Source organism: Prionailurus viverrinus, chromosome A2 (genome assembly GCF_022837055.1).
Source record: "Prionailurus viverrinus isolate Anna chromosome A2, UM_Priviv_1.0, whole genome shotgun sequence".
NCBI classification, from domain to species: Eukaryota; Metazoa; Chordata; class Mammalia; order Carnivora; family Felidae; genus Prionailurus; species Prionailurus viverrinus.
In genome coordinates this window covers 81625143-81650465 of record NC_062562.1, presented here as the reverse complement: position 1 = coordinate 81650465, position 25323 = coordinate 81625143, and the positions used below count along the sequence as shown (strand labels likewise).

Here is a 25323-nt window from a genome sequence, read left to right as displayed (position 1 = left end):
ATGGTCAATTAATGTATGACCAAGGAGACAAAAATATACAATGCAGAAAAGAAAGTCTCTTCAACAAATGGTGTTGGAAAAACTGGACAGCTACATGGAAAAGAAAGAAACTGGACCACTTTCTTCCACCAGACACAAAAGTAAATTCAAAATGGATTAAAGACCTAAATGTGAGACCTGAAATCATGAAACTCCTAGAAGAAAATATAGGCAGTAATCTCTTGGACATCTGCCTTAGCAACATTTTTCTAAATATGTCTCCTCAGGCAAGGGTAAGAAGAGTAAAAATACACTACTGGGACTAAACCAAAATAACAAAGCTTTTCCACAGTGAAGAAAACCATCAACAAAATGAAAAGGCAACCTATTGAATGGGAAGAGATATTTGCAAATGATATATCTGACAAAGGGTTAATATCCAAAATATGTAAGAATACAGCTCAACACCAAGAAAATAATCCAATTTAAAAATGGGCTGAGAATCTGAATAGACATTTTTCCAAAGACATACAGATACCAGCAGACACATGAAAAGATGCTCAACATCACTAATTGTCACGGAAATACAAATCAAATCACAATGAGATATCACCTCACATCTATGAGAACGTTTAAAGTGAAAAAGACAAGAAATAACAAGAGGCGCCTGATTGGCTCAGTCAGGGGAGCATGTGACCTTTGATCTCCGGGTTGTAGGTTTGAGCCCCATACTGTAGAGATTACTTAAAAAATAAAAATAAAAAGAAAGAAAGAAAAAATAAAAAACACTGGCAAGGATTTGGAAAAAAGAGAATGCTCATACACTGTTGGTGGCAATGTAAATTGATGCACTGTGGAAAACAGTGTGGAGGTTGTTTAAAAAATTAAAAATAGAAATATCATACAACCCAGTAACACCACTACTGGGTATATACCCAAAGAAAATGAAAACATGAATTTGTAAAGATATATGCACCCCTATGTTTACTGCAGTATTTACAATAGCCAAGAAATGGAAGCAACCTAAGTGTCGATAAACAGACAACGAAAATGTAGAATACATATTATATTTATATATATGCATGTACATATATGTAATACATATATATATTAAGTATATATATATAATGGATTATTAATCAACCTTAGAAAAGAAAGAGATCTTGCCATTTACAACACGGATGAACCCAGAGGGTATTATGCTAAGTAAGTCAGAGAAAGCCACCTATCACATGATTTCTTTATATGTAGAATCTAAAAAACAAATGAATAAACAAACAAAAAGCAGTAACAGACCCATAAATACAGAGAACAAACTGATGGTTTCCAGAGGGGAGAGGGTTGGGAGGATGGGCAAAATGGGTAAAGGAGAAAGGGAGATTCAGGCTTCCAGTTATGGAATAAATCACAGGAACAAAAGGTATAATGTAAGGTATTACAGTCAGTGATATGGGAGCACAGCATAACATATAGAGTTGTCAAATCACTGTATTGTACACCTGGAACTAATAAACATTGTGTGTCAACTACAACTTAAAAATGGCAAAAAAAAAAAAAAAAATTATAATAAAGATACTTCAGACAATCACGTTCTCAAAAACCTGACTTTCCATGCACCCTTTTCTCAGGAAACTGATTAAGAATGTGCTCCACCAGGGTGCCTGGGCGGCTCAGTTTGTTAAGTGTCCAACTTCAGCTCAGGTTGCGATCTCACAGTTCGTCAGTTGGAGGCCAGCACTGGGCCTTCTGTGTCAGCGTGGAGCCTGCTTCGGACCCTCTGCCTCCCTCCCTCTCTGCCCCTTCCCCGCCCATGAGCTCTCTGTCCCCAGAATAAACAAACATTAAAAAAAAAAAAAAAAAAAAAAGAAGGTGCTCCACCAAAATGAGAACCTGTTCAAGAAAGAGGAACAAGTGGGGTGCAGGAGACAGAGCCAGCACTAAAGAGGCAGTGGGGTCCAGGATGGTGGTGAAGGGAGACTCCAGAATGGAAGCTTGCAGAGAAGCGGGAGGGCTGTCAGCCCAGAAAGAACCCAGTGCTAAGAAACCAGCTTACAGTCTCTCCTCAGGAAAGCTGTTGAGAAGGAATGAGAAGGAGGGAAATAATCAGTCATAAATACATACAAAGTTAAGCAGGTGAAAAATGAGGCATTGCTAACCTCGGGGGGAAAGAGCGTATTAAGAAAGGAGACATGGCTACGGTCCATGACTGGGTTCATCACAGTGATACAGTCACCATAGCGTACAAAGAGGTCAAGCAGGCCTGTGGGAGAGAGACGGGGAGGCGTACAGAGGGAGTTAGATTTGACACTAAACATGAAGGAACACAGAAACACTGCTTGGTTCCACACGTTAATATCTAAGTAGTTAAATTCACAGAATCAAAAAGTGGAATGATGGTTACCAGAGGCTGGGACGAGAGGGAAATGTGCAGTTTCTATTGCCAGGCCTAAAGTTTCAGTTGAGCACGATGAATAAGCCCTAGAGACTTGCTTGTTACAACACTGTGCCTACAGTCACCAATAATGTTTTGCACACTTAAAAATTCAAGAGGGTAGGGCGTCTGGGGGGGCTCAGCTGAGAGTCTGCTCTTGATTTTGGCTCAAGTCACGATCTCACGGTTCGTAGTATTGAGCCCCACATTGGCCCCTATGCTGACAGTGCAGAGCCTGCTTGAAATTCTCTGCCCCTCCCCCGCTCTCTCTCAAAAATAACTATTTTCAAAAAAAAGTTAAGAGGGTAGATCTCGTGTTAAGTGTTCTTACTACAATAAAGTTAAAATAAATAAAAGATGAAGGTAAGCTCCCAAGGAAACAACTTAAAGGTCTGTAAGCTGTTGCCTCCAGAGAGGGGGGACAGGTTACAGGGGCTGGTTTGAGGAACGGTATTTGTCTAATAAGCCTTTCAGCACCATGACTTCTTAGAAATTCTGTATACATGTAATTTTTATAAAGATAAAAAAGCAACATGTTAGCATACTACAGCAGAAATAGAATTGATGTTTTTCATTTTTTTCAAAGGGCACCACTCTATTCTTCCATATTTTACATCTAAAGAGTGTATTATATTTTCAAAGTACTTTCATGTGTCATGTGAACCTCAAAATCCTAGGGACTAAACTGTCTTATCCTAACTTTATGGACAAAAAAACAAAACAAAACAAAACAAGCCCCCCCCCCCCCCCCCCCCCCGCAAAAAAAAAGTACCTTGAGGATCTGTGATAGAAATAAAGTCAAGTACTCAGTGAGGTATCCTAAACCTGAGCCTGGTTTCTGGACTCCGGGTATCCCACTTTTCCTACCAGTCCAGGATGCGTTTTCTCAGTTCCATGTCTGTGTCATACTCCAATGTGACCGTCCCTTAGTCACTTCTATAGTAGTGACTGGTAAGGACAGCCTCCCCCAACCAGTGAACCTCAGGACGTTCTGCCTCCCTCCTTCTTTGAAATTCTCCAACTGTCTCTTCCCCCTCCCCGCCCTGGACTCTGGTAACTATAATCAACAATAACCAGACAAAGTCACTGAGCTTTCCAACAACCCAAAGCAATGACAGCGTCTCAACGGCGTGAAGCCTGTGAACTGGCATGCTGCCCAGAAAAGGCAAGTATCAGAAATGGTCCAAGTTAAAGAAATGATTTTCTGACTAGCCAACTAAATGGTTTAGCTTTGTTAATGACCAATTTTCATTTTACTTAGACCTGTAAATTACAGGTTATATCATTATAACATATTAACATATGTTAATATGTTATAATGATATATGTTACAATGATATAAACTGCCTAATATATAGTAATTATAACCCTATGTGTATATTATCCTGTCTCCTTCCAAAACAGTAATTTGAAGTTTTATTTCACTAAACTTTAGCCCCCCAATGTCTAACAAAAACAATTTCCAGAATCTGATTACATTCTGAATGGACCCAATCATCGGAAGCAGGTATTCTTCATGTTTGGGGGGTGGTTTTCTGGAAAATGTGGAAGACTATCATATTTAAAAGTTGGTAAAAGTTAGTAATTTTGCCAATGTAAAGGGATTAGACATGGAGCTTTAGTTACATATGAAAATAAGAAAAGTCAACATGCATCTGATCTAGTTCTTAGCTGTATGTGGAAACGAGGGGGAACCTAGATGTGTTTCTCTCGCAATGACGACTGTTACTGGCACTGTGCTTTTCTTCCTCACTGGATTGATGTATGAAGCAAACTAGGCATCAGCTTTCAGACCAGAAACATTTTCGAGAAAAATTGCCCAGGATCCTTCTGAGGCTTTAGAAAAAGAGGAAGCAGCAGCCATCACCTGACTGTGATACCATCTCAAACCTGGAAATTCTTCTGGCTTTGGGTATTTTAAAGACTCTTAGTTTTAAGTAAGAATAAACCCTGGCTTAAAAAAAATGGATGAATGGTTAAAGAAGATGTGTTATATATACACCATGGAATATCGCTCCTCCATAAAAAAGAATGATAACGTAAAAAGAATGATAACTTGAGGGCACGATGTTATGTGAAATAAGTTAGACAGAGAAAGACAAACACCATATGATTTCACCTTATGTGGAATCTAAAAAACGTAACAAGTAAATTTAAAAAAGAAAGACTCCTACACACAGAGAACAAACTGGCAGTTGTCGGAAGGGGTGTGTGTAGGGTACTGGGTGAAATGGGTGAAGGGGATTGAGAGGTACAAACTTCCAGTTATAAAATAAACTAAGTCACAGAAATGTAAAGTACAACATAGGGAATACTGTCAATAATATCATAATAATTTTTTTTAAGTTTTTTAATGTTTATTTTAGAGAGAGAGAGAGCATGAGCAGAGGAGGGGCAGAGAGAGAGGGAGACACAGAATCTGAAGAAGGCTCCAGGCTCCGAGCTGTCCACACAGAGCATGACGTGGGGCTCGAACTCAGGCACCATGAGATCATGAGCTGAGCTGAAGTCAGACGCTTAACCAACTGAGCCACCAGGCGCCCTCTGTAATAATTTTGTACTGTAACAGAGGGTAACTACACTTATCATGGTGAGCGCTAAGTAATGTATATAACTGTCAGATCACTGTGTCACACATTTCAAACTAATATTATATGTCAACCATACTTCAATTAAACAATTCTGCCTTTAAAAAAAAAAGTTTACACTTCATTAAAGAATGTAGTTCCCACCTCCACCCTAATTCCTTTCTCTTTGTTATTCTTCAAAGCACTAGTCATATTTTAATACATATTTTACCCATTTGTTTACTATTTCTCTTTTCCACTGAACCCAAGGTCCAAGAATGCCACAGTGTCTTTCTGCTTTGTTCAAGGATCTCCCTCTACTGCCTAGAACTGTGTGCTCACACAGCAGGTGCTCAATAAATAGTAACTAAATGAGGGGTGCCTAGGTGGCCCAGTCAGTTAAGCATCCAACTTCGGCTCAGGTCATGATCTCACAGTCCCTGGGTTTGAGCCCTGTGTCAGGCTCTGTGCTGACAGCTTCAGATTCTGTATCTCCCTCTCTCTCTCTGCCCCTCCCCCACTTATGCTCAGTCTCTCATTCTCTCTCAAAAATAAACATTAAAAAAATGTTAAAAAAATAAGTAGTAACTAAATGAATGGATGAGTGAATGAATGAGGAAGGGCTTGAGAGAACCCATGAACTCACTGAAATTACAGTAAAAGGCAATGTGTTTATATCCACATAAGGTCTACAGCTTTCATCAGACATTCAAAAGGGGCCAGGGTTGAAAAGAGCTTCAGAACCACTAGCCTGGCAAGTTCTCATTCAACCCAGTTTCTAGAATATCTCCAAATCCTTAGAACACACAGATGTATTTCTGCCTTCGTGTGATCGCTCACTTCCCATATGAAATGAAAGAAATCTAAAATTACCACTGCTTGCCTCTGCAGTTTTAGAAGCTATGGCTCAAAACCAGTAGGAAATTTACCCCAAACAGGTAGCCCCCTGCCCTACCCCTCCTCTTCACAACACCCTTCCATGTTGCTCTTCATATGGCTTCTTCAGAAGGAAAAAACAAGGCGGGGGGGGGGGGGGGGAGGCTTCTTGTTCCTCCCGGCCTCAAAGCTGAAACACATAATACAGTTTTATCTATTAATGCCCTGCCTGCCTCATTCTAACAAGGTGTCAGAAAAGCATTAATCATATTAATCAACTCTGTTAACTAGGATTAATACTGTGAACATTCCTTAGCATCAAAGTGTTAATACCGTTTTTAAATCCCATGTCCTTAAAAAGAAAAAGACACGCTTACCCAAGGATCTACCACCACCACCACAAGCAGCCACTCCCCCTGTTGTCTTTCCCACTGCAGATCAAGCCTTCAAGGATGCCCCCCACTCTTTTCATCTTGTCCCTCACTCCCAACATCAAGTTCTCTCTCTCTCTCTCCACTTCCTCCAAAGCCTTGTAGGACAGAGGTTGGTAGAAAAGAGAAGCCAAAGGAGACAGGTGGTAGAGAGAAGCAAGAAAAGAAGAAAAAAGAGGGGGCAAGAAACAGCTCCTGCAATTGGGAGCCACCCACTCCCTGCCAAATGTAATCACACTGATCTAATAAACTGTATGCCAAATGTTAATTAGTTTCATCCTAAAGGGGCACCTGGGTGGCTCAGTCGGTTAAGCCTCCCACTCTTGATCTCAGCTCAGGTCATGATCTCACAGTTTGTGAGTTCAAGCCCCGTATCAGGCTCTGTGCTGACAGCACTGAGTCTACTTGGGATTCTCTTTCTCCCCTCTCTCTCTCTGCCCCTCCCCTGCACATGAATGCTCTGTCTCAAAATAAGAAACTAAACTTAAAAAAAAACAAAGTTTCACCCTAGGTAAATATCATTTATTTAAAGGTCCGTGACCTACTGCCAATTGTTTAAGGTCTGGAAAGGTTATCCGAAGATTCCTTTCACAGTTTTAGCAGCCGTGTCCAAGGACGAAAAGCCAAGCACTCTGGGCAAACACACATCAGGTTACTACTTGATGGGACATGCCATGCACATTCTCACCTCCATGACCTTGTTCATGCCATCATCCACCTGAAAACCACTGCCAAAATACTTTTTCTTTTTAGGCCCGGCTCAAATATCAAATTGCCTCCTCTGAGAAGCCATCTCCAGCCCTACCAGCTCGGATCCACCGCTTCCTTTCCTGTCCTTTTTTTTTTAATTGTCAAGTTGGCTAACATACAGAGTATACAGTGTGCTCTTGGCTTTGGGAGTAGATTCCCTTGACTTATCGCTTACGTACAACACCCAGTGCTCATCCCAACAAGTGCCCTCCTCAATGCCCATTCCCCCCTTCCCTCCCCCATCAACCCTCAGTTTGTTCTTTGTATTTAAGAATCTCTTATGCTTTGCCTCCCTCTCAGTTTGTAACTATTTTTTTTCTTCCCTTCTCCCATGGTCTTCTGTTAAGTTTCTCAAATTCCACATGAGTGAGCACATATGATACCTGTCTTTCGCTGACTGACTTATTTCACTTCGCATAATACCCTCCAGTTCCATCCACGTTGTTGCAAATGGCAAGATTTCATTCTTTTCCACTGCTGAGTAGTATTCCACTGACTGTATGTGTTATGTATGTATATCACATCTTATTTATCCATTCATCCTGTACTTCTAAAGCACTCTATTCCTACCCCAATTGCCACCAGATCAGAGTGGTTATTCATATACATACTTTGTTGATAAGTTATGAACTTGAGGACACCTTATTCACTTTTTCTTCTCAGAACTTAGCCCTATGCCTTATCATATAAAAGGAGCTCAATTAACTAACTTGAGTGTCATGATACAATTCACAGCAAAATTAAGTGATAATAAGAGCCCCCCAAAATATGCAGCCCCCCAGAAAAACCAAACGCTACCTCTTTGGAACACGGAACACTGCTGTGATCTTTCTCCATTATCAGCCATCTAAGAACATTTGGAACAGAGAGATTTTTCCAAGTTGGCCAAGGGTTGACAAATCTGCCATCCTTTCCTTTCTTTGATTTAGTTACATCTTCTTCTAGTCTGTAATCCAATTTGAAACTTTTCCTGGAAAACCTAGAAGAATCACTTCCTACAGAGCTCCGTGCTGAATTTTGGCGTTTTCTTACTGCTTCTTTAGGATACTGGCTGCTTGTCATCAGAGATTGGTTGCTTTCATTTTCATCCATGTCCTTTTCAGAGCTAAAAAACAAAAAAGCGGGGGGGGGGGGGGGGGGGGGCGGAGGGAATACTGACTTTAACATAAAGGCATTAAGACTCATTACACAGCATCCACAGTATTTCTTAGCTAATAAAAATTTTCTCAAATTTACAAGAACATTCTGTCTCTGTCAACGCAAATTTTCATCCTGCAAAATACCACTTCTGAATCCAGAATTGCTGCTTGCTAAATAGGAAAAAATGTTTGCTTTATCTTTTCTTGCCAAACCATTTAGATATTCCATATCTGCTGTAACTGAAAGCAGTACTCCACCAGCCAGCATTTAAACACACGAATTTTTCCGTTTCAATATCTTACAGAATTAAAGCACCTTCCTGAATGTGTAACATTTTCATACCTGAATTTTAAAAATACTATTGTTAATAATACATAGTGAGAAGGACTGCCTTAGTTCTTGAGTATAACTCAGTAATTCCAGTGATTTATATAGAACTCCGCTAGGCCTGGTCATTTTTACTTTGAAAATAATCTTAAAAAAATCTTTAAAAAAATAATTTTACTTTGAAAATAATTACCAGTGCCCCTAAAAAAGCACACTGAGTTCAAGCCCCAGGAAAGGAAACAATAAGTAATGGAGAAACGTTTCAGTCATGTATTTAAGTGGTTAACGATACAAATTTGAATTAACTCAGATTGAGAACTGCCAAGACAGTGTAGTATGTATCCTAGCTGTGTGACCTTAGGTAAGTTTCCTACCCTCTCTGTGCTTCGATTTCCTCATTTATAAAATGGAGATAATACCACCATCTCTGAGGTTTATGGAGAGGTTTTAAAAAGCTAATACAAGCGAAGCCCTTAGAAACATGCATGTAACATGTATATAACAAATGTAACACATATACATACATGGTAACAGCTCTACAAATGCTAGCTGTTGCAGCTGACCTTATTCCCACTACCACCACCACTGCCCCCAGACTCAAGGAAGCGAAATCCTTGATTTTGATCTATATAGGACTCCAGATACATAGAAGTGATAATATATTAAGAATATGCATTTAGGGGCGCCTGAGTGGCTCAGTCGGTTAAGCATCCGGCTCTTGATTTCGGCTGAGCTCATGACCTCACATGAGTTTGAGCCCCGCGTGAGGCTGGGCATTGACGTGCGGAGCCTGCTTGTGATCCTCCCTCTCTCCATCTCTCTCTGCCCCTCCCCCATTCATGCTCTGTCTCTCTCTGTCCCATAAATAAATAAACGTTAAAAAAAATTTTTTTTAATATAAATGCTCTTCTTTAAAGAACAATTTGTGGGGAGCCTGGGTGGCTAGTCGGTTGAGCATCCGACTTCGGCTCAAGGTCACAATCTTGCGGTGCATGAGTTCAAGCCCCATGTCAGGCTCTGTGTGGACAGCTCAGAGCCTGGAGCCTACTTCAGATTCTGGGGTCAACCTCTTTCTGTCCCTGCCCCACTCGTACTCTGTTCTTACTCTCTCTCAAAAATAAATATTAAAAAAAAAAAAGAGGCCTCCACGGCTTCATAGTAAAGAATAATGTGTTACAAAAAGGACAACATAAATTCTATCTAGTAATTATCAACTACATTTCTCCACATTTCTCTGAAGATTAAGTGCCTACTTAACAGGAGAGGAACTTACCCCAATGTCTCTAACCAAAGAGAGATCTGAACTGTGACATTTGGTGAAGACAAGTGTGCCAAGTACAAATATTTTATTTCAATAACTGCACACATGGGTAAAACGCTTTCAAAAAACAAGAACTCTCTATTTCAAAAGCAAATGTTTTACCCTTTCTTTCTTTGACATTTAAGATTTGCCAGCTGCGTAGAAGTGAATGCATTATCATTTTAAAAACTGAAGAAAAAAATTACATTAGTACAATGTATGTTTGGGATTTCAACATACTCCTAAATCATGACATTGCAAATCATTATTCCTAAAGGTGACATTTAATAAATACTAATTGAGTGACTATCCATTACATACCAACAAAGATGCTGACATTAAATCTGAAAAACATTCAGAACTGTATTTTCAGATATCTAAAAATAACAGGAAATTCACAATTTTATATCTGTGGTCCTATCTATAGTGAAGAAAAGGGTCCTTTTAGTGCAATGCTAGATAACATAGCTAATGAAACTATTTCAATTCACTGAAATGTCTGCAAAGGGCTTCCATAGATTAAATTAAACTGTTTCCATCCTTCACATGCAATACAGGCTTCCCTTGAGACTGGTATTAACCCCCACATGCCTATCGGAGTCTGGTGGGAGGGTAGATATGTCCAAGAGTGAGAAGTACACTGGCTAATGAAAGGGAGAATGTTCTGTGGGAGGTATGTGCACCACATACATTAACAAAGAAATTACCACATTGTTTGTTTTCTATGACTTTCTTTTACTCACTTTGTTGACTTAACAACCAGTTTCACTAAAAAGCTAAGAAAGCAAAGCAAATAACTTAATATACAATACCTGGGAGCACACTAAAACAAGTTATGACAACTTTTACTAACAGAATATATATGTGCATACATGTGTCCATTTAGATAGATGTATATATAGGATAAATCTATATATCACACCAAACAATTTACCTTCACACAAGTGAAAAGAACATTAGTTGGGAGTGTAAAAGGACTCCAGTTTTACCACTAACTACAGAGATATTAGCACAGGTAAAGTAACCTAACCTCTCTAAACGTGGGCTTCAGCACCTATTAAAGAGAACTCTTAAATATCCCCTTGAAGGACAGTAATGAGAAGCAATGACGTCATGGAGCAGTATCTCCAACCACTATCCAAATACAAATTGTTACATTCAGTAGAAAAGTAAATCATGTGATAACTAGAAACTTTTGATCCAATTGTTTTTCAAAATGAAAAATAACACTTCAGAATTCTAGATAGATTTAAAAAGAGTCCTAAAATTTTTCTTTCCTTAAAAACTTTATGTTAAAAAAAAGTATTTGGGGGGCACCTGGATGGTTAAGTCAGGCATCCAACCCTTGATCTCAGCTCAGGTCTTGATCTCAGGGTTGCGCGTTCAAGCCCCCAGACGGGCTCTATGCTGGGCGTGGAAACTACCTTAAAAAAAAAAAAAAAGTATTTTTATAAAAAGTCTAAGTTTCCTTACCCTTTATAATAATCAAAGTATTGGGGCGCCTGGGTGGCGCAGTCGGTTAAGCGTCCGACTTCAGCCAGGTCACGATCTCACGGTCCGTGAGTTCGAGCCCCACATCGGGCTCTGGGCTGATGGCTCGGAGCCTGGAGCTTGTTTCCGATTCTGTGTCTCCCTCTCTCTCTGCCCCTCCCCCGTTCATGCTCTGTCTCTCTCTGTCCCAAAAATAAATAAAAAACGTTGAAAAAAAAATTTTTTTTAAATAAAAAAATAAAGTATTGTGTTTAAAAAAAACTTCAAATCTGTCTTATAAAGTGTTCATCTAATTATAGACAGAAAAGTTACTTCAATACTTCAACAAATGATAAAGTTAATTCATACATCAGGATCCACAGAATGGAGGCTGCCCAGGTGGCCTGGCCCACAAATCTAAACTCAAGTCAGCCTGCACTTACAGGAAACCCATCAGGGAATCCTAACACACATCAGCCACAATCCTCCAACTCAGCTTAGCTAGCTTACCTTACCCTAAAAACAGGACCTGCTAGCCTTGTAAGAAAATCCCGACCTCCTTCCCAATCACGCACTATTTCCACATCACCTCTTCTGTGCCCTATAAAATGGACTACTGCAAAAAATGTCTCAGAAAGAGTGCTCCACGACTCCTGAAGCACTGTACTCCCCAGATCCATGGATTTTTTTCTTCCCTTAAAGACACTGAATTTGCTATGAAATGGTGTTATTTTTGTCATTTGACACAAGTAATTCACAAAGAAATTCTACCTTAACAAAAGCACCGAGACTCAGAACAAACAATTTTGAGACGAATGAGTGTGGAACACACCTGACTCTCCGGGGTACAAAGTAGAGAACGTGTTCTCCCTTCAAAACCAGTCAAGGACAACAAATGTTCTTGATCACAGAACACCAAAGGCTCTGAAAATCTTTGCTATTTGAGACAATTCAAAATACTGAACTAAAAGTCATTTCACAAGCTATTAAAAGATTTTAAGTCACTAAAATATGCACACTATAGGTGTCTCCTCTACAAGAAATTTTTTCCAATATGTAAATAAGAAAGCAAATGGTTTTTTAATGTTTATTTATTTTGAGAGAGAGTGAGGGAGAGAGAGAAGCCCAAGTAGGCTCCACGATGTCAGCACGAAGCCCAACGCAGGGCTCAATCCCATGAACTGTGAGATCATGACCTGAGCCAAATAAAGAGTGGGACGCTTAACCAACAGAGGCACCCAGGCACCCCTCTAATAAATATTTTAAAAAGAGAAAAAGACGCTTGCTCACATGCTCTCTCTCAAAATAAACTTAAAAAAAATGTATTAGAAAGCAAAGCTTTGATTAGAATTAGAAACAATAAACAAGGTGAGAATTAGAAACAATAAACAAGGCAGCTTAAGACCAAAGCCCATTTTATTTTTTTTAACGTTTATTTTTGTGAGAGAGAGAGCAAGAGAGACAGAGAGTGGGGGGGGGGGAGGGGCAGAGATAAAGGGGGACAGAGGATCCCAAGCAGGCTCCACGCTGACAGCAGAGAGTCTGATGCGGGGCTCGAGCCATGAGAACATGACCTGAGCCGAAGTTGGACACTTAACAGACTGAGCCACCCAGGCACCCCAAGACTATAAGCCCATTTTAAAATACCACCTACAGGGGCGCCTGGGTGGCTCAGTCAGATGGGAGTCTGACTTCGTCTCAGGTCACGATCTCACAGCTGTTGAGTTAGAGCCCCGCATCGGGCTCTGTACGGACAGCTCAGAGCCTGGAGCCTGCTTCAGATTCTGTCTTCTCTCTCTCCGCCCCTCCCCTGCTCACACTCTGTCTGTCTCTCCTTCAAAAATAAATAAACATTAAAAAAAATTAAAATACCACCTACAGTAACACAACTGGAATCCTTAGGATAATCATACTAAAACGGCATGTTATGGCAAATTGAGAAAGCATGCATAAAGAGGTATATTTAATGAAACGACACGGTTATCACTTCAATTTCTTAAAAATAACGCAAATAAGTGCAGTCATCTGTTATAGTCAGTAATACCCGTATGATATAATTACTTAATTGAAAAGGTTGGGGCTGGTGGGGAGGAAAGACTACTTGATGGTTAAGAAACTAAGAAGTATATCCTAAATCTGTTATATGACCTTAAGTGCTCATTTACTGTTCCTTAAGCCAAGATTTGAACAAAAATATTCTCTCAAATGTGGCCTCTCTCCTGTCTCTCTCTCCATCAATTATGCAAAAAGAAAGCTTTTTGTTTTTTAAAGTATAACCCATAAAGAACAGGAATGGAGAAACTGGTCTTCATAGCTCCTGGACAGAAAGGAAGGGGACTGAGGGGGAAAGCACTCTCTTTTACTTCTGACTTCAGTTCTGGTTCCAGCTTTTACTGTACTGAGCTTTCTTGACTTACAACAGAGTGAATCCCGATAAACCCATCCTGAAGCTGGAACTAATTCAGATCAAAAATGCATCCAACACACCTAACCTACCCAACATCACAGGCCTACCTTGCATGTGCTCAGAACACTTAGTCAGTCTACAGCTGGGCTACATCATGTAACACAAAGCCGGTTTTGGAATAAAGGGCTGAACAGCTCATGTATTTATTGACTACTTAAAGTGAAAACAGAATGGTCGTGTGAGGACAGAATGGCTCTAAGTGTGTCGACTGTCCACCCTTGTGATCATAGGCCTGACTGGGAGCCTGGGTACTGCCAGGATCGTACCATGAACATTACCTTGGAACAGTTCAAAATTCAAAGTGTGGTTTCTACTGAATATGTATGGCTTTTGCATCACATGAAGTTGAAAAACCAAAAGTCAAACCATAGTAAGTCGAGACTGCACTGAATTGTGTAACATTTATTTTTTCTTTTTTAAAGTTTATTTATTCTGAGAGAGCAAGTGAGAGAGAGCAGAGGAGGAGCAGAGAGGAGGAGGAGCAGAGAGAAGGAGAGAGAAAATCCCAAGCAGGCTCCATGACACCAGAGAGGAGCCCCGACTCAGGGCTCGAACTCACGAACCAGATCATGACCTGAGCCAAGATCAACAGTCAGACGTTTAACTGGCCGAGCCACCCAGGCACCCCTGAATTCTTTAACACTTAAAAAGTCACTATCATTGAGATTCACTTTCTCCATCTGTAAAATGAGAGGCCTGGGTCACACCTGTAAGGCCCCTTCCACCTCCCTGATTCTAACAGCCGGTGGCTGCACCAGAGAGCCTGCTCAAAGCCACAAAAGAGCTGTCCCCTCTAGCGTGGCTACTCCCAAGCCACGTGCCCCTCCCAAGTTCTCCTCCCTGGTAGGAGGTTCCCCTCTAAAGTTAGCTCAGATGCAGCCACCTTCCCAGGCTGGGTCAACAAGGAATAAGCACAGCATTTTTCATCTGAGAACAGCAAGGTTAGCTCCTTGGAGAAAGTGTAGTTTCATGGGTTTATCAAGCAGACCAGGAGATTATTTAGAGCTTAAAATCTTTCAGGAGAGATTTCACAACAAATCTGATAATCAAACAGCCATTAGATTTCCAACCTTATAATAAGATTTCAGATATAATTTGTAAGGGCCTATATACTTAAATCATTCTCAGAGTCATTTACCAAACATGGTGTGAATGTCTACTATGTCTAAATTCTAGCTTTCCAGGTATGGTGGACAATACAAGCCTCTGACCTCCAAGCATTCAGAATTCTTTAGGGGGGAAAAAACATCATAAGCAACCATATAGATTTTGGAGAAACAGGTTTACAGAAGTGTCAGCTATGAACACCGAAAACTGTAGTTTTTAGTATAAGGCATTTCCATAAGAACTGGCCCAAATTCAACTGGTAAGGAATACTTTTCCCTATATGCCACGTGGTTCACACAGGAAGTTCTGTGACCCCAGGATCAGGGATGCCAAAGATGCAGATAAAAAGGTTAATGACAAAAACCAAACCACTAGTGGGGGTTTTTACAAGGAGGCAAGGCCCAGGGCACTACTGAGGTCAGACCCTGTTCAGCCCATCTCCTGACAGTATAACATCAGGTTCAAAGTGGCATCATATGACATCCCCGAGAGGTCAACTAATAGAATCAAGTTCAAAGGAACTTTGAAATTCTGTAAGTTCAACCCAGTATATTTTCAGAATACTAGGAAGTAGGTAGTAAATTATAAAAGCACATAAAAAATGGATATAATTAAAATATACTTGGGGTGCCTGGGTGGCTCAGTCAGTTAAGCATCCAACTTCGGCTCAGTCATGATCTCACAGCTCGTGGGTTCGAGCCCCGCGTCGGGCTCTGTGCTGACAGCTCAGAGCCTGGAGCCTGCTTTGGATTCTGTGTCTCCCTCTCTCTCTGCCCCTCCTCCGCTCATGCTCTGTCTCTCTCTCTCTCTCTCTCTCTCTCTCTCTCTCTCTCTCTCTCAAAAATAAACATTAAAAAAAAGTTTTAAATTAAATATACATGCATCAGTTACCAGGAAAAACCACATTACTAGGAAAAGGAACATAAAAAATTTAAAACATTTTAAAATAAATACTTCCTAGTTTGTCATCTCTGAGTCTTACAGTTTCCTTGTAAGTGGAATGGTGCCCATTCACTGTGATACTGGACAAAATGTACATAAACCGTAGCCTAGTGTCTGGCACACAATAAGCCCTCAATAATGGTAAGCCACTATCTTATTATATTCTAAGCACTTTAGTGGAATACATATTCGATTTTTAAATTTCTGCACTTATAAGATATGACAGCAGAGAGTAATGGCATGAATAAACTGAAATGAAACTCTGGAATGTGTTTTTGTTCTTATATTTGAGTAAAAATAAGTCCCGGTCTTCCTGGAATTCATACAACTCAGGACAAAAATGAAACCATGGTTCTCCAAAGGATTCCTATGCAATCCCATAGCCCCTTATGGCCTCAGCAACTCTCTGGATTTACCAGAAGACTTTTCATAAACCTTGAATAGTGTCCTAGCTCTGAAAATAATAATCCTCTCCACCCTCACCCTCCTATCTCTCTTTCCTGCCCCCAGGGAGAAAAATGTGCAAACTCATAATACTAACAGTGGCCACATCTACAATCAGCACCTTCCCCAGAGCTTGAGCCCCATTTACGAGAATTCTTTGGCTCAAAGGACTTCCCACCAGAGGAGCCCGTAAAATAAGCAAGCATGGCCAACTTTGGCTCAATGTCCCCCAAAGCAATTCAGCGTCTTGTATCTCTTACCCAAGTGATGACTAATCTCAGTGCTCTGCCACGTCCCCTTCTGGTGGTCAAAACAGGTTATTAAGAAAGGATGTGATCTCCAGTATAACTGATAGAGAGGAGTCCCACGTTGTTACCTAAGTATTTCCAAGCCACCTGAGTACAAAGCCTTCACCCTGGGATTCTCAAGGCTGGCTACACATCAGAATTACCTATGAAGGCTGTTAAACTATACCTGAGTTGGGGCACCCGGGTGGCTCAGTCAGCTGGGCATCTGACTTTGGCTCTGGTCATGATCTCACAGCTCATGAATTTGAGCCCCACGTTGGGCTCTGTGCTGACAGCTTGGAGCCTGGAGCCTGCTTCGGATTCTGTCTCCCTCTCTCTCTGCCCCTCCCCCACTTGTGCTCTCTCTCTTAAATATAAATAAACATTTAAAACAAATTTAAACTATACTTGAAGCTACTGAATCAAAATGTCAGGTGGGAGTTCCCCAGATAGTTTTTAAAAACTCTGTGGGTGATTCCAATATAGGCAGGGTTCAGAACTGCTGCTTTGAATTAGTCATTGGCATAGAGGTAGGACAGGCATCTAAGAAGGACCAAAGGGACTTTCTGACACCCCTGAATTTATGCTAGCCTAGCAACTGCCAACAATAAAGCCTACTCTTCCTCCCTGTCCCACACTACAAGTGGGGGGGGGGGGGGCGCATAATCCCCAAGATGACCACACAGCACGAGGACAGGGAAGACCACAATGCTAAGGACAAAGGTTGATAGCTCACAGACTTGTATTCAGTCCAGTTGGGTCACAAATTTGACTCTGTGCTCCCAGGAGGCCAAACCAAAAGAAAACACAGTCAGTGGTGATTCACATTGCCTACTGTAACCCAAAGTAGCCTACACATAAGGAGTGCCCAATATTTATTGAATGAATAAATGAAGAACCGGAGTTTAATTGCCTAATTACTCTTCACTAGGACAGAGTTAATTGTTTTTGAAAACAAAATTATAAAATCAAAATTATAGGAGAAGCAAAAGTAACCAAAGGACAGTGAGACAAAAAGCCAACAGAGGGCATTCCCACTACTAATTACAGAAAGAAAAACTGAAAAATCCCAGGGAATTCCTGAGGTCTTGAGTTCTATGCTGGTAAAGTTGTGACCTAGCGGTAAAGACTAGAAGATGCCTACCATAAATCTAGTCCCCTCCCCCCCTTTCTCTTCAGTAACAGAGCCTCAGTTTCACTTGTGGTTACTAGCTCTGCACCACCTAAATGACTACCTTTCCCACCTTTCCAACTAGGGATCAGCCATATTGACGACATTTTGTGATTCAAGCAAAAAGAAGTCTCACGTGATGCTCTGGGAGTCTCCCTAAGGGAAAGGGAGACATTCTTTTTGATTCTTCCTACATCTTGCTGGCTGGAGCCACTGTGAGCCATGAATATGAGGGCGATTCCTGGGAATGGCACAGAGGTCTAAAATGACTTCGGGGGCCCCCCATAACAAGTCTGGACTTTCCAACTCTAGGCCTCCCCAAACGAATCCCAACTGAGACAATAACCATAGCTGCAAAGTTCAGGGAAGCTGTGAAAACACAATCCTTCGTAATACAACCTTCCTAATCCAAACGTGGGTACCCCGAGCAGCAGACATGACCGCTACTGTTTTTCGCTGTACTATGTGCACTTACTATGTGCCACTTTAAATGTATTCGTTATCGTGTTCGATCCTCACAACATTCCCAGGGGGCAGATATTATCCTTATGTTAAAGGTGATGTCACAAAAGGCTTACAGAGTTTAACAGTTTGCATAAAGTGAAAAAGCTGGTTAACAGCTAGACCTGGAGATCCAACCCAAGTTGAGTCAGATTCCAAAGTCCATGCTCTTTCCACTCATCATGCTGGATCTGCAAGGAAAATCCAATAAATTTATCTAGAACAGATACCAGTTTCAAAGTTAGCAACCTATAGCTAACAGTTAAAGGCTCACAGACAGGCTAGCCTTTTTTTGCTTTCAACATTGTCCTTTTCTGTCCCTTTCAAAGTCAAAAGCACTTAGTCGTTCCCTGATAAGTTCCCTTATAAATATAACTGCCCTTTTAATTTTACAGGGAGAGGATTTCAAATGATGTGACCCATTTAATTACTGAACTGTTCTCATTTAAAGTTACACTGTGTGGGCGCCTGGGTGGCTCAGTCAGTTAACCGTCTGACTTTGGCTCAGGTCATGATCTCACAGCTTTTGGGTTAGAGCCCCACGTCGGGCTCTGTGCTGACAGCTCAGAGCCTGGAGCCTGCTTGGGATTCTGTGTCTCCCTCTCTCTCTGCCCCTCCCCCCCCCAAAATGAACAAACATTAAAAAATATTTTTTAAATATATAAAGTTACACTGTGAAGAACAACAAATAATGAATTCTTTTTATATAGTTCTATACTTCAGCCATATAAACAGAAACTACACGAGGCCTTGAAGAGCTTTTCCTTGCCTTGAAAAGATGTCTTTGAGTCCATCCAGCATATAACCACCTAGCATCTTACCCTTCCGACCAAGAAGAATTGTTAATCAAGTTCCATGAAGACACCTTCAGGCATGGGGATCAATGTATCTAGTGTGCCCAGGGCTTTCCCAGTTTCAGCATGGAGAGTCCTACATCCTGAACTTCCTCAGTCCCAAGAAAACCTGGAGGAATAGTTACTCTACGGCCTCGGGGTACCATATAAACGCATAGTTAGGTCTTCAATAAGAGTTGCTAAAATGTGAGCAGTTGGGGCGCCTGGGTGGCTCAGTCAGTTAAGCGTCCAACTTCAGCTCAGGTCATGATCTCGCGGTTTGTGAGTTCGAGCCTGGCGTCGGGCTCTGTGCTGACAGCTCGGAGCCTGGAGCCTGCTTCGGATTCTGTGTCTCCTTCTCTCTCTGCCCCTCCCTACTTGTGCTCTGTCTCTATCAAAAATAAATAAAACTAAAATGTGAGCAGTTTATAGTAAATTGGAGATGACCATTATTATAAAATATGATATTAATATATTTAGGCAGCTAAGCAAAAAGGAATTACAAAGGTCTACATATTCATGCTTAACCAAGAGAATATTGCTGACAACATCAAAAGGCTGTCAAACTCTTCATTGTGATTTATTCAAACATGTCTACCAGCATTCATATTTGCCAGTTAAAAAAACAAGCTGAGAACAGCACATATACAACATGTGTATACAACGAACAGTTCATCTACACATAAAATTGAGACACTATACGGGCAAAGAATGACAGAGGAATCAACTTCCATCCAAGAATGTTAAAGTACCTCATCTCTGTGAAATGGTGAAGCCTAATTTTGAAGTTTTGGCTTTGTGGTTATCATGATTGGCTAAAAACTCTTGCAAGAGTAGAAACAGGAAATCTGTAAATTAAACACGAGGTACACACTTCAGTCCTTTCTAACTTGAACATTCCATGACTCAAGTTCATCACTGTGTGAACCCCTTTACTTTACAGGTGAAGCGAGTCAGGCTGGAGAGTTACAGGACATTCAGAGGCTCCAGCTCTGCCTGGTGATAGAACCTGGACTACTTATGAGCCATGCTCTCATCGTAATTATATTTAACAACACTTGGATCAGAAGAGCAATGATCAGAATAAAAAGATAAAGGACACACTTCACCTCATGCAGGATATTTTACTTAGTTTAGCTCATAAACAGATAAATGGGCCTTAAGTTTTTTTAAAAGGGAGTCTAGAAACTTTTCAACTGTCCTTAGTTACTTCAACCATATAATAGCACCATATTCTGAATAAACGCACAGTACTTCTTTTCACAAACTCTCCAAACAAGCCAAAGGAATGAACACAGTAACTTAAAAAGAGAACAACCATCTTTGTAGTTTGAAGAACTACAGAAAACTTTCCAAAGCAATTACTGCGTGTTGTCCAGATGTCCTAGCATCAGAGTCTTGTAAGCAAAGCAAACAAGCATCTGACCAGGGTAAGGTGTGTCAGGAACAATCAGGAAGCTTGGTGTTTCTTTATTCTGACAACTTTACTTTCAGAAATAAGAGAGATTTCAGAAGAGCATAGAGGTGTACGGGCACTTCCTTTCGGTCAACGTGTTACTATTCCTTAATCTGGGGAGACCCCCAAATAAGATAAACATGAAAATCTGCTGCCTTCAAGGGAAAAAATGGATTGTTTTACGTAACAGGTACATACGGAGTTATTTCTCAATCACACTTGTGAATTTATGCTGATCCATCTATAAGCCAGTCCTGGGCCTCTTTAACCAGTGATACTGACCATTCACAAACAATAGGTGTAGGGGTACAATCTGTGGCTGTGACGCTGACCAGAGCTTGCTGAGCAACACCACTCTACCTTGGCTTCATTAGCACACCTTTCTGACAAGAGGCAGCAGTCGATACTACTACAGAAGGCCAGAGCTGCTGTGCTAAGGGACCTTGGGAAACCACTAAAACTTCCCAGCTCTCAGTTTCCTGTTTGCATCATCTGTAGAACGACGTTAATAATTTCACACACTGTAGGTCTATTAAGTTAAACTGAAAATACATAAATACATGAAAGGGCTTTGTAAGTCACAGTTATAATACTTCTAATACATTATTTAACCACCTGAGTTGGCAAAAGACTATTTCTGACATAACCAAACCGACCCTGGGGTCGTAGGAGTTCATACATAATCTATCACAAAAGTCTGTTAGTAAAATATTTAAATACACAATAAATAGTTGTAAATTCAAAAGACAAGTCCAGCAAAGCACTAACTATAAAGAGATAGGCAGGCAGAGATAGGTAGAATTCTTCAGTATTCTAGCAGTTAGAATGGTTTATTACTTGGGCCTTATGCTAGAAATCACGAGGGATTTTTCTTTAATGCCAATTTTATACATGCTCTCACAGGCCTTCAGCATAAAGATGCTCGCTCATTAACCATTACTTATGTGCGAATATGGCTCCCAAATACTTCTTCAATGCTAACACTTTTTACTTGTGTGCTTTTCAATCTAAAATGCCAGATCAACACAGCCTCCCAGCTATAGCCATATCTTATTTACATAAAGAGTAGAATGGCATGGAAAAACCCACCACATCCACAGCCATCTACCACTACAAAGAAAAAGCAGAATGAAACACCAAAATCAAAGGCAAATAGTATTTTTCCCAACAGACACAAAATGTTCCCCCTCAGTTTCCCAAACTCACAAACACCGAAGGAACATAAATAATACCGTTTTCAAACATGAGGATGACTCTATCAACTAAAACATAACCAAAACCCTACGATGGAATGCTTACATTAAAAGGTCCTTCATACAATTATCCTTGCACTACTTTAAAAATTAAGTTTTGCAATACGAAATCGGTACAACTTAACTTGGAATTGTGAGTGAAAACAAGGCATGAGAAATACATTAAGTATCTTTCCTCTTTTGGAGACTTACCGAAATTCTTGCAGCAGGAAAGCCTGCAGAATGTAACAAAAAATTTCTGAAAATTGGGACTATGTTTTCAGTTAACCCAAAACAGTCTTAAGTGAAGTCAATCTCTCTTAAATACACTTGCCCTAATTTCCGTCACAGACCTGATGTTTTCTTGCAACATCAAACTATTGTGGGATATGGGTAATCTTTTGCTTTTAAAGATTACATAATTTCTTCCTAAATGGTATTGATGTCCGAGGCTAAGTCAAAAACACCAAAATAGAAATAGAAATGCTAGATATCCACTTTTAAAGAGATTGAAACTGTTTAATTTTCAGAGAGTTGTATCTCAGGAGTGACTCTCTCAATAAATTACTCAGAATTATCAAATAGCAAACACTTCATGCTCAGCCCAAGTAAAGGAGGTGAGTCATATAACAGTAAAGGCAAGAACAAGAACTAAATGACTTTTTAAAGGTTAACTTTTCTCATTCTCTTAATATTCTCCAGGTTCGGTTGCCGGGTTGATATCAGATCGTAGCCCGAGGAAGCATATTTATCTCAACTATCAGCGCCCCAGCGAGTTCTATCCCGGGGGGGGGGGGGGGACCGCCCGCAATAATACCCAACTTAAGAAACAACCACAGAACACAAAACTCAGAAAGCACCAGCTTCCACCACCCCACCCCACCTTGCTCCTTTCTTCTGCTATTCCATTCGTGGTTCATTTTCAAGACAAAAGCAAAGAAACCTGTTGGAATGAAGTTTTCAAAGATAAATACCCTATATGAGGCAGAAATAAGTTGCTCTAAGAATGCTGTCGACCCATTCATTTACATACAGCCACAGAAAATACACCCACAGGTATTTCGATCAGCGAAGATGTGACCTGGTGATTTGAAGAGAAGATGGGATCTAAAACAAGTCCCAGAGACGGCTACTTTCCCAAGAGAAAAAAAAAATAATGTGGCTCTTCACCCAGGCAGCTTCAGAGACGCGGGCTCCGCAACTCTAGAGGTGCAGAAATTCAAACGAACGCCTGCCGCTCACAAGTACAGCATCTCCAGGACGAGGCAGGGCTCGGCACCGGTAATCCCACCCACTGCGCGCTCCACTTCGCCGAGCAGTCCAAACGGCCCCAGGCCGGGGTGTGCTGGCTGCCCCACCCAGAGGCCGAGGGGGAAGCGAGCCGCGAAAAAGATACGCGGGCGGGAGAGCGAGCGGGAGCGCGGAGCTCCGGGAGCTACAGCTCGAGGCGGCAGGGGGGCGGGCTCACCTGGCGCGGGGGGCGGCTGGGCGCGCGCGCCGCCGCCGCTGCCGCTGCTCCAGGGCTGCGGGCCACAGCGCCCCCGGGCGCAGCACCCCCGCGCGGAGGGAGGGGCCGCGGCGGCCAGCGCCCGGGTTCCGCCGCCCCCGGCCCCGGCGCGCCGGCTCCGCCGAGGGCGCCAACAGCTGTAGGCAGCGCTTCAGCGCTCGTCGCCTCGCCATCCCGGGGGCGAGCTGTACCCACAGGCCGAGGCGAAGTTCACTCCACGTGGGCTGCTCACTCACTGGTTGTGACCTTCGAATCTGGCAGCTCTGCCAGCGGTAGCCCCCTACGGGCCGCCGCTCTGGCCTTTACAAGATGGCCGCGCCCGTGGACCCCAGTGCCGAGGCCATCTTGGGAAAGGAGGCGCCGCGGGGCCCGCGCTTAGCGCCCCCTCGGCCGGCCCGCACCTCTCCAACAACACTCTGCAGAAGCCTTTTTTTTATACAGGATTGGTTACCCTGACCCTAAATCAATAGCCAACTTTCAGATGCATGAACACGTTCCTAGACACCGGCCCTAATTGCTGAGACTAAATGGGATTTAGGTGGCATCTCACAGCCGTTGCAATTGTAGTAGACAAGCACTTGGTAGCAGCATACTTACAACCGATGGTGCCATGAGCCTGGAAGCAAAGAAACTAATTTGAAGTGTGTACAAGAGGTGTTGAATATTAATGGCAGTACTGCCTGGTCACGGTGTGCTCATTACTTTTTAAAGCGATGTCACAGCCTACTGGTACACACAGTTCTTGTTTTTTGTTTTTTGTTTTTTTTTTACACTCTCAAGATGATGACTAAAGAGCATGAAACTGTGATTCTGAGTTTCTCCCAGGATTTTCTATTTAAACTGCAGGATGATATTAGCTGTTTCAAGAAGTAATTTATAAACAGGTTGAAATCAGGTTGAAACAATTCCAACAGCAGGTGGTTGGGCAAAAAGATTGCTTCATTCAGAGTCTTCTGTTTGTGTCCATGGTCCTCCGGGACTTGAGGGGTGGGGTGGGGTGGCATCATGTTGGGGAAGAAACGCCACACAGGGCCCAAATGCAGATAGGACTGCTGGAAAATGCAAACCAAATTACTTTACTATTTGCAAGTGAAAGTGGACCTGTAATGCTCTAGGAATACACGGATAATGTCAGTGTGGACTTTTATTCCCTCAACCGAGCTTGCACAGTTCCCAAATGTTACTGCCTGAAGTGTGATTTAGAGCTGGTTGTGCCTGGGTGGAGCTCAGACTGCACTCAGAAGCTGGTACCTGAGGTGCGAAAGGAAAGGAACAGAGCTACAAACCAAAATTGTGAGTTAAAGTTATGCTCTGAGGTTCTTCACAGTGCCTCTGGCTAAGGAACGTAAAAAGAAGCTCGTTGTTCCCCTCACATTTTTTTATGAAGATGTCCAAATATACAGAAAATAGATATGCCTTTTTGTTATACCCATTTGAATGAGTTGCAGACATCAAAACTTGTCACCCCTAAATACTTCAGCCTGCCTCTGCTAAGGGTAAGGACATTTGCTCCAGAATTAGAATACCATTAGCACACCTGAGAAAACAATTCCTTGATGCCATTCAATATTCAGTCCATATTCAAGTTTCTAGGATTGTCCCAAGAATGTCTTTATAAACCCCTCCCCCCCCCCCCCCGAACTAGGATACTGTCTAGGCTCATGTGCTGCATTTGCTTACCATGCTTAAGAAGCAATTGGAAACGTTCACTTGCTAACTCTTCTCTACATATACTTACAGATACTATGAAGAGACAAATGTTCACAAGGTGTTTTTCCTTGAGGACAGGTAAGCACCTCTCTGTAAATCAGTGGAATCTAAGAGGAATGAACAGTCTTTTACCACAACATTGAAATGGTAATTGAAGCTGTATTAATTAAGGAGTAGTGTTAATGCTTAACTCCTGGAATACTACATAAACTTTATGGATTGTGTTGCAGTCTGTCAGCTCAACTTCTAAAGCTTAATGGTTGGATTTTTTTCTAGACCATGAAAAGAAGCTGATTAGTGTAACAATTTATATTACTCCAGGCAAAATTTCTCGTTAGCCCTGCTTCCCAGGATAGGGCAAAATGAACACTGCACCCTCTGCATTTTAACTCATG

At 41.6% G+C, this 25323-nt stretch overlaps 1 protein-coding gene across 5 annotated transcripts in view; it reads right to left on the bottom strand.

The window, feature by feature from the left end:
• Window positions 1–23443, bottom strand: part of NAPEPLD (N-acyl phosphatidylethanolamine phospholipase D) — a 40012-nt gene extending 16569 nt beyond the window's left edge. The window contains exons 1-2 of one of the 5 annotated variants that reach the window (XM_047848594.1): window positions 23180–23443; window positions 7833–8139 (exon numbers count right to left, since the gene is read on the bottom strand). In XM_047848594.1, coding sequence (XP_047704550.1) covers window positions 7833–8139; window positions 23180–23391 — 519 coding nt within the window. In that variant the 5' untranslated portion in view covers window positions 23392–23443. Of the gene's footprint in view, window positions 1–7832; window positions 8140–11118; window positions 11147–22685; window positions 22705–22765; window positions 23155–23179 lie in introns of those variants that run through there. The other 4 variants (XM_047848596.1, XM_047848597.1, XM_047848598.1 and 1 more) reach the window with 4 other exon arrangements.
• Between the last annotated feature and the right edge of the window lie 1880 nt (window positions 23444–25323).